At 55.4% G+C, this 9546-nt stretch overlaps 1 protein-coding gene across 1 annotated transcript in view; it reads left to right on the top strand.

Annotated features, from left to right (window-relative positions):
• The window catches only part of ARHGAP35 (Rho GTPase activating protein 35), a 66249-nt gene that overhangs the window by 49559 nt on the left and 7144 nt on the right, over nucleotides 1–9546 (top strand). Inside the window, exons 3-6 of the mRNA XM_006032542.3 lie at nucleotides 1613–1690; nucleotides 4594–4725; nucleotides 8720–8825; nucleotides 9286–9541. Of these exons, the coding sequence (XP_006032604.1) occupies nucleotides 1613–1690; nucleotides 4594–4725; nucleotides 8720–8825; nucleotides 9286–9541 (572 nt within the window). The remainder of the gene's footprint in view (nucleotides 1–1612; nucleotides 1691–4593; nucleotides 4726–8719; nucleotides 8826–9285; nucleotides 9542–9546) is intronic.

Genomic DNA, 9546 nt, shown 5'->3' with positions numbered 1-9546 from the left:
TTCCCAGCTAGCACCCACCTGTTTTGACTTCTCCCTGCCTTGTCCTTTCCCTGGATGTGGAGCCCGTGCTGGGTGGCCGGCTGGCTGCCCCTTTTGGGGGAGAATACAGCTCTTCATCAGTAATGCTCCCTGCACAGGTCTCTTCTGAGCCCCTGGCTCCGGGGGCCGTGCCAAAGCACACGATGGAGTCGGATAGTCTGTGTGTGAAGATGCGACTTCGGGATGACTCTTCATTTGATTCTCAGCCAGAAACAGGCCAAGGAGCCAGTTACTGTCTCTTGTGCGTCTCCTCGGGGCTGTTGGAGTACGTCCATTGATCTGCGAGCCGGCCTGGCTTTTCCCTTGTTGATCTCTGCAAGCCGCCTTCCTCTCTCCCATCCATGCCCCCTTCCCCTTGCTCCCTCTTCCCTGCCCTTCGTTGCAGCGGCTCCGGTCCTTTCTGGCTAGTGCTCCTGCTCTCTGCAAGTTCACCCGTGGCCTCCCATGAAGTGGGCTGTCTCCTGTGAAAGCATATGCATCAGCTCCATGTCCGAGAGTAAATCTGCTTTGAATTCGGGCCTCAGGGAGAGACGGTGGCAGCTGCTGCCTTTTTCTTTCCATTTTCCAGGGCGCACAGACACTGATTGTTTGTGTCCAGGCCTGGAATTATATGGCCTTCCAGGCTGGTCCCTTAACCTAGTTTTCCCCTCCGACGAGGCAGATTGCTTTCTGTGAAATGAAGCCACAAACAGGCCATCCCTTTAGCAATTAAAAGCTTTTAAGCTGCACAATTAATGACCTGTACTTTGAATAAATCCTCCACACTTGAGACGCACCTACCTACCATCCATCTCTTGCATAGCAGAAGGCAGGCTCCTTGGTCCTTTCCTCACCAAGTGCAGGCCCCTCAGAAAGCAGCAATTAAAGTGATTGCTAAAGTGAGACATTTTGTTCTCCCCGTTTACGCCCGTGTCGTGAGGGTTGCATGCCACCCCGGGCCCACCGAGAGGGCTCCCCTTGGCCCGATTGCATGTGCCGGGATGGCTGTGGTCCACCTTCCAGGCCTGCTGTGCGGGGGCGTTTGTCTTTGGGCGGGCAGCAAGGCGAGTTGCAGCTGCGGGCGGTTTCCTCCTTTAGACGCCCGGCTGGCCTCTAATCGGACGTTACTCTCCAAGGAGCGGAGTGCAGCTCACGTGTTCGTTTAACCGTCCGGCTTCCTTTCGCAGGTATTTTTTGTAATTGCCACAGTCTTTAAGAGAGAACAGACGTTAAGTTTTAGAGCAGGGGCAGCTGGAAGCAGAGGACTGTGCTCTAAACCCGAGGTTGGTCTCGGGCAGGGGACGTACCTCGGGGCCTTCCTCCTTTGGGAAAATATGGCCTGGCTGTGCTCACCTCTCAGTGCGCTCATACATGCATAGGTACAGAGAGGACTGAGAGCGGATGAGAAGATGCCGGAGAAGCTCAGGTTTCTCCCCTCTCTGTGCAGCCCCCCGGTCTTGCACGCGGGGACCCTCTCCTGTGGTTCGTTCCCCTCCTTGTACACAGGGAAGCTCTAGTGCAGCGCACCACTTCACAGCCTTGTCCCCTTCCAGCCCCAGCCCCGCACTGACCTTTCCCCTTTTCTGTTCCTTAGGGTTGAGCACAGAAGGCATCTACCGCGTGAGTGGAAACAAGTCGGAGATGGAGAGTCTGCAGAGGCAGTTTGATCAAGGTAAGGTCTGTTCCCGTTGCTCTGTCGCGGGGGGTGGGGGTGCTGAGGACATGGCGCTGACTCGGAAATACACTTGGGAGTCTGCAGAGTCCAGAAGTCGCCCAAGTCGCGTGTTTTCTGTAGTTTGGGAAGACTCCAGTCCCCGGTCTCAAACTGGTGTTCGGAGCTGCAGCAAAACGAGCTGGGTACACACGTGAACAGCAGCAGAATTAGCAACGCGGGCTCCACCTTGCTAGAAAGGCTGCTCCAGAAGGGAGGATTTCGGGTGCATGGAGACCTTGTGGTTTTGAAGGAAACTTCAAAAAATCTGTAAATCAGGACCAGGTTTTATTGCCTGATTTTCTAAACTCCCCTCTGGCCTTCTTTAAAGGTGCCTTTGTGTGTGTGTGTGTTGTCCGGGTTTAACCGTATTAGTTTTATAATTAGAAATACCACTTAGCCTCCAGCACGGAGCCAAGGCAATGCCCTCGATACCCTAGGGCAGGCCAGGATCCACTAAGTGGCAAGTGTTTTTCACTCATGTGGGCTAATGCATTTTTAAAGACCCTCTTTCACGGGGCTCACTGATCTCCCTGCGCTCATGCGTTTTGAAACACCATAGTCCCCGGGAGCGTCATCACCACAGCCCAGCAGCAAAATAGCAAGTTTCCAGCCTGTCCTCAAGCGAAAGGCTTTTTAAATAAAACCAGCCCGGCGATTGGTATTCAGACGGGATTCTCTTCATTTGGATTTAATGGAAACCTCCGTATTTTACTGCATGTGGAGGTGCCCCGGTGCTTGATACCTTGAAGAGCTCTGCAGCCTCCAGGACCCTTGGCACGTAATTTTGGCCCTTGAAAATGACTGCATTTAATCACGGTGATGCCCATTATCGCCCTGTTTAAAACGACGTCTTCCAACTCTTCTGAATACCTTGGTGGGCCTGTCCTTCGTTAAAGAAGAGAATTGCAAATTTTTAGAGCTGGATCCTTTAACGATGTTTTCAGACCTCCGAGCCCCCTGCCAGCCCTGTGTTCTGCGTGGTCAGACTCGTCGGTTAGCTTTAAGACTTTTTCTTCCGATTCGTCCTGGACAAACGGGGCAAACGCTTCACGGGGAGGTATGGGAACCCACTTGAAGCAAATTGCATCAAATAGATGAAGAGAGAGAACCCCGGTGAGATCTTTACTCCTCCTTTTAGAGCCATTGTGGATTTCCTAAATTGGCGGGGGGTATTTCTTCCGGCAGCTCTGAATTTTTTCAGATGGCTCGGACCCCTTAAAATAGCCAGAGCGTTTTCTGGGAGGTGAAGGCATGTTGCGACACGTCCGGGCAGCTACCCTGTTTTAACCACTAGTCTTTTTATAACACAGCCAGGACGCATATTAGTGACCTTGCCATTCCTGCCTTGGTTTTTAAATGCCTGGCCTGACGCTAGGGCTGATGTGTATCTTACTGTTTAAAAAAAAAAAGAGCGCATACCGGCTGGGGGGCATCGGGAGGCGGGCTGTTGGGGAGTTTTCCCCGTGTCTGCGTTGCTTCAGGACTCTGTAGATCAGCCTTTCTGATCCCGTTCCCTTCCCTTTGGCACTGCGGAGGCCACATCTGGAGTCCTGTGTCCAGTTGTGGCCCCCACTACAGAAAGGGTGTGGACACGTTGGAGAGAGTCCAGTGAAGGGCAGTGCAAATGGTTGGGGGCTGGGGGACAGGGCTGGTGAGGAGAGGCCAAGGGACCTGGGCTGATTGAGTCTGGAGAAGAGAAGACCGAGGGGGATTGAATAGCAGCCTTCACCTCCCTGCAGGTAGGCTGCAAAGAGGATGGAGCGGGGCTGGTCTCAGTGGGGGCAGACGACAGGACAAGGAGCAATGGGCTCAGGCTGCAGCAAGGGAGGTTGAGGTTGGAGATTAGGAAGAACTCTCTCACAAGGAGGGTGGTGAAGCACTGGGACAGGCTCCCCAGAGCGGTGGTGGAGTCTCCATCCTGGGAGGGTTTGAAGACCCGGGTAGACAAGGCCTTGGCTGGGATGATGTGGTTGGGGCTGGTCCTGCTTGGAGCAGGGGGGTGGCCAGGTCCCGTCCTACCCTTGTTGTCCACGAGTCTCTGTTCTGCTGGTGGCTCAGTTGTTTGCCGTGAGCGTCGTCCCCCGCGAGGTTCTGCTCCAGGACAGGTTTCTCCTTGGAGATGTATGATGGCGTGTGGCTAAACGCCAGGGCCAGCGTCTGGATTCCTAGAGTTTGCGAGCTCTGACGTGGTGTTCGTGCAGACCCCTCGCTGCCCAGAGAGACTCTGTTTACTTTCCTACCAGGGATTTTATTTGGGGCTTTAAAACTTCATAAAATAACTATAATAAAACTCTGTGCAGGCCATGGCAGGTGCAGGGCTCCCTCCACAAGCAGGGTGACACGCAGGATGAAGCAGTGCTGCTCCTCTTTGAATGACCTCCGAGTCCTTTGGTGAAGTTCCCGGGCATCGAAAGCAATGTCACGCTGCAGCTTTGCAGCAACTAACAGGCCCGTAAGGGCAGCAGCAAACGATCAGAGCCGTATTTACCAGTGTAAAGCTGGGACAAGGGTGTCAGCCATGGCGTTAGCCAGAGCCACGTTGGTCTGAGGCTGTGTGCTGCTAGTCGTCTTGTCCTCTTCCACGTTCCTTGCTCTTAACGAGCCTCTTTTTACCTGCCAGCAGATGAACAGGGCTTCCAAGGTCCACGTGGAAGAGGGGAAGCGACTAGTCTCCCTTCAGTGACCTAGTTCTTAGCTGTTCGTCTCCGGCCCCCATCACGCAGGTCCCGAGCCATTCGGTCTTTCCTGTGAGCTTCCCTTTCAGCCCCTCGCTGTGCTGGCTCTGCCTGTCTTCCCCGCATCCCCCTGCTGTTGCTCTCCTCGGGCTGGCGCAGCAGACTCGCGAAACGCTTTCGTTGCAGATCACAACCTGGACCTGGCTGAGAAGGACTTCACGGTGCACACTGTGGCCGGGGCCATGAAAAGCTTCTTCTCAGAACTGCCCGACCCCCTGGTACCCTACAACATGCAGATTGAGCTGGTGGAAGCCCACAGTGAGTATGCGCGAGGAGGCGGGTGGCACCGTTGTGGCACAGCATAAAGGACCTTCATTCTTCCTCTCCCCTTCCTTCCCGGGATCGCCCAGGCACGGCGGCAGGGGGCCGGCCGCGGGCGGCTGTGATTGCAGCTTTAATTGCCTCGTGACGATGGTGATGGCTGTCGCAACGCTGCCCTTACGGCCTCCTCTGGTCAGGTCTTTCCTTCTCTGCCGGCTGCCTGCACACCGTGTTCATCTTGTGAAACACATACTGCTCTGCCCCCCTGCATATCTCCTGATGTGCCCGGGCTGCAGCCCGGCTCAGTGAGTTTTAGTTCGATGCGGCTCTGGTTGCTCAGGATGAGCCTGGGGGAAGCTGACGTGCGGTTCCAGACAGTCAGCTGGCTCAGCCGGCAGCGCTGCCTGCGAGTGCCTGATGTTCCCTGACAAGGGTCCTTGGGTAGATGTGATATCGTCCATTAGACCAACTAAATAGATGGACAAATTGTTCTCTGCAAGCTTTTGGGCACAAACGCCCTCCTTCAGGCACAGAGACGGTCCGTGAGACTCTCTTTCTGGGTCCACTGGAGTTGACTAGTATTTTTAGTGCCGCCCTGTGATTTCTGTGCTCCGAGTTGTCAGTCCAGCGGGCTAGAGGAGTCCAGGAGCGGGTTAACGCCAGGGAAGCCAGCGCCCGGTGTGGGAGGGCATGGAGAGCCGGCCGCACACACCATGCCACGCGGAGGATGAGGGAGAGGACAGAGGGAGTCTGGTCGCACAAGGTGTAGCGTACTTCCCCGTCCGGCGCTCTCCATCCTCCCCTTGACTTAAGAAGAAGCCAGTAGGGATGTTAAAGCGCCAGGTGCCCTCCTGGCAAGAGCCTCTCAAACACGAGTCCATGGCTTCTCCTGCAGCCAGCAGTGCGAGAGGTTCGCTACGCTGCGCCCTGGAAGCAGGTAGTTCCCCGGGATCGTCCTGCGGGTGCCATCTAGAGGCAAGAAAAGATAACGGCCCAGATCCCATTGTGAGAGGATTGGCTGATGCAGCAGCTTTTGTCTGTGGGTTTCTTTTTGTAAAAAAAAAAGCCTAAGTCATCCTGGCAAGGAAAGGAACCGGATGGTCCCCGAACGGGAGCCTGTTGTCCAGGCTGGCAGCACTGCGAGGGCCACGTTAGGACAGCCTGCCAGGGGCTGATTTGAATTCCCCTTGCTAACGAGGACTGTCTTTACACTACGGCCTTTCACAGTGGCCTCACTTGAGCGCCTAGCCGCTTGTCTTCTCGCGGTGTGCATGGGCAGGTCTAGGATTTTGAAAAGGGGGTGCAGATATCATCCTGCATCGTGGCTAACACAACACACATTTTTCTCCACTTAAAGTGAAACTAATATTCTGGGGGTCCCACGCTCTATTCTTCAGGTTAAGATCAAAGCAAAAAGAAATATAACTTTATTGGAATGGGTGCTCATTTCTGGGCATATATATTACATTTAAAAAACACAACAGACGAGGCAACAAATAGTCCTGTAGTCATTATGATTCAATATGCATCTCTTATTTCAATTTATAAAACAAACCCTAGCCTTCTGAGCATCTTGACAGTGCCTCCAGCACTTCTTGTCAATCGTTTCCACCCCTGAGTTCATGTTCCTCAAGTTGATGTCACCACACCCAAGTTAGAGGTAACGAGCTAAGTTAGAAATGGTCTGCAGGGCTGTGAAATAGAAGAAATACTATCTGGAGTGGCTAACAGATAGCAGCACTGCAGAAGAAAGGGCAGCTTGATTAATGGACCGTCAAGGCCATTAAAAAGGAGAGGGTTGTTCACACCTGTGGAGCGAAGAGAGATTAGCAGGAATCTGGTAGGTGACAGTAAGCCATGAAGTCAATGGGCTGGACAGAAATGCTGCAGCCCCTTGCAGGCAGATGGTTTGAAAGTTTGGGTGGAGCAGGATCAAAGTGGGGTGTGACTGCCCCTCCACCCCCCAGATCCGGCCCTGGTGGTACAAGACCCCCAAAGCAGCGAAACGGCATATAACAGGCAAACCCGCGTGGTGTTATGAAGATACCGCGTGGGGCGAGGGCGTTATGAAGATACCATCCAGCGAAGGGAAATCATAGTTTCATACTTGGTCGGGTAGGAAGGGACCTGAGAAGATCATCAAGTCCAACCCCCTGCCCTGGCAGGAAAGGATGCTGGGGTCAAACGACCCCGGCTAGGGGTCTGTCTAGTCTCCTCTTAAAGCCCCCCAGGGTAGGAGCCAGCACCACTTCTCTTGGAAGTTGGTTCCAGATCCTAGCCGCCCCGATATCAGGAGGCAATTATTTGCCTTCTGATGTCTAGCCTGAATCTACTCTCAGTCAACTTATGGCTGTTATTCCTTGTAACTCCCGGTAGTGCTCAGGGGAACAGGGACTCCCCCAATGCCTGCTGGTCCCCCTTGGCCAGCTTGTAAATGACCACCAGATCCCCCCTCAGCCTTCTCTTGTGGAGGCTGAACAGGGTCAGGTCCTGTCGCCTCTCCTCGTAGGGCCTGCCCTGCTGCCCTCTGATCATGCGGGTGGCCTCCTCTGGACCCTCTCCATGCTGCCCACATCCCTCCTGAAGTGCGGCGCCCAGACCTGGACGCAGTACTCCAGCTGCGGCCTGACCAGTGTCGCATAGAGGAGAGGATCACCTCCTTGGCCCTGCTCGAGATGCATCTGTGGATGCATGACAAAGTGCGGTTGGCCTTCCTGACCGCGTCCCCCCGCTGTCGGCCCATGTTCATTTTGGCATCAGTAATGACTCCAAGATCCTTTTCTGCCTCTGCACTGTGAGAAGGGAGTTCCCCAGCCTGTAGGTCTGCTGCTGGCTCTTCCTCCCCAGGTGCAGCACCTTGCACTGGTCAGTATTGAACCCCATCCTGTTCTCATCCGCCCACCCCTGCAACCTGTCCAGGTCTAGTTGCAGCCTGTCCCTCTCCTCCAGCGTGCCCACCTCTCCCCACATCTTAGTGTCATCTGCGAATTTGAACAAGGTGCTTTTCACCCCCTCGTCCAAGTCGCTGATGAAGATGTTGAACAGCGCGGGTCAGAGGACCGAGCCCTGGGGGACCCCACTGCCCACGTCCCTCCAGGTCGAACAAGACCCGTCCACCACCACTCTCTGGGTGCGGCCCTCCAGCCAATTTGCGACCCATCTGACCATGTAGGCATTGACACCACAGTCGCCTCATTTTTTAACGAGAAGGGGGTGAGAGAGTGTCCAAGGCCTTCCTGAAGTCCAGAAAGACCATGTCCACCATAACATCTGCGTCCAAGGATCTTGTGCCCTGGTCGTAGAAGGCCGCCAGGTTGGTCTGACAGGACCTGCCTCGAATGAACCCGTGTTGGTTGCAGCTGGAGAATCAGTGTCTCGTACAGATTCTCCCCACGTTGCTACCTCCAGTCCCTGGTGCATGTGGCCTCATTCATGTTTTAATTACCGGCTTTTCTGCCGTGCTCATCTTTCCCAGTGCTCTCCCACTCTTAATGAATTGTCCTTATAATGCCAGTGAGCAGAACCACTCTGCAGGGCGCTTGGAAACTTGCTTCGGCTCAGAAAGCCCTGCGGCAGCTGGACTTAGGCTCTTAAGTACCATATTTATTTGGTTCCACAATGAGGTTCCCCCCGTTTAACGGGGGTGGGGAAGCCCCTCGTCTTGCAGTTGAGTCGCAGCGACCGTGCAGGGGACAGCTTGGCATCCTGCAGCTGAGCAGGACATCATGCTGGCCTTCCAGGAGCCCCCAGCGCATGGCTCCCTACCGAGCCTGGCAGTGAAACGCACGTGGCTTTAGGGCCGACCTCGGGCAGCGGGCTTTGGATCTCCAAGGTGCTCAGCTCCTCTGCAGAGAAGTCCTGGTGGGCTTCACCTCCAGACGTCCCAGCAGGTTCTCTCGGCTCCGCAGGCCTCGGTGTCGCGTGTAAGCCTCTCCCCGGCGGGTTGTGAATGTTTCGTTGCCTCATTCCGATGTTGCTTTTGTCTTGGCAGAAATAAATGACCGGGAGCAGAAGCTGCACGCGCTCAAAGAGGTGCTGAAGAAGTTCCCCAAGGAGAACCACGAGGTCTTCAAATACGTCATCGCGCACCTGAACAAGTACGTACGAGATCCATTCCCCCCCCGTGCCGGGCAGGGAGCGTCTCCTCTTTATCCCACCTTGGCCTCTTCCCGGAGGTTCGTAGACGAAGCCCTGGAACCATCTCAAGCACGTGCTGATGGCCTGGGAGTGTAGGGAGGCCGCCCGAAGTGATTCTCTCTGTCCAGTTAAGCAGGCCTGGTCTTTACTGGGGGGGTGCAATGCTGCTACAAACGACCCGGCAGGAAGCCGACACGAGACCCACCCATCTCCAGCTCTGCCAGCCCTGCGGCGGCTCTGGCTCGGACGTGCCGGAGGGTCATCCTCTGGCTGCGGCAGTCTGCATTCCCATCTCTGGGATGGGCTGCGGGCTTCGTTTCCCAGACCTCTGGAAAGTGGGTGGTGCTGCCGGTTTCCCCGGGGCCGTGAGCGCTGCCCCGCTGGCTCACGGCCCCTTCCTTTCTCTCTTGCCCGCCACAGGGTCAGTCACAACAGCCGCGTGAACCTGATGACGAGCGATAACCTGTCCATCTGCTTCTGGCCGACGCTGATGAGGCCGGATTTCAGCACCATGGACGCCCTGACGGCCACCCGCACCTATCAGACAATCATTGAACTCTTCATCCAGCAGTGCCCCTTCTTTTTCTACAATCGGCCCATCCTCGAGCCCCCCAGCGCGACGCCCAGCTCCCCCTCGGCGGTCCCTGCCACCACGCCCTTCCTGACCTCCACGCCCGTGAT

Source organism: Alligator sinensis, unplaced genomic scaffold, assembly GCF_000455745.1.
Source record: "Alligator sinensis unplaced genomic scaffold, ASM45574v1 scaffold107_3, whole genome shotgun sequence".
Classification (NCBI taxonomy): domain Eukaryota; kingdom Metazoa; phylum Chordata; order Crocodylia; family Alligatoridae; genus Alligator; species Alligator sinensis.
Note: the sequence above shows the minus strand (reverse complement) of the source record. Positions and strands in the feature narration are given on the sequence as shown.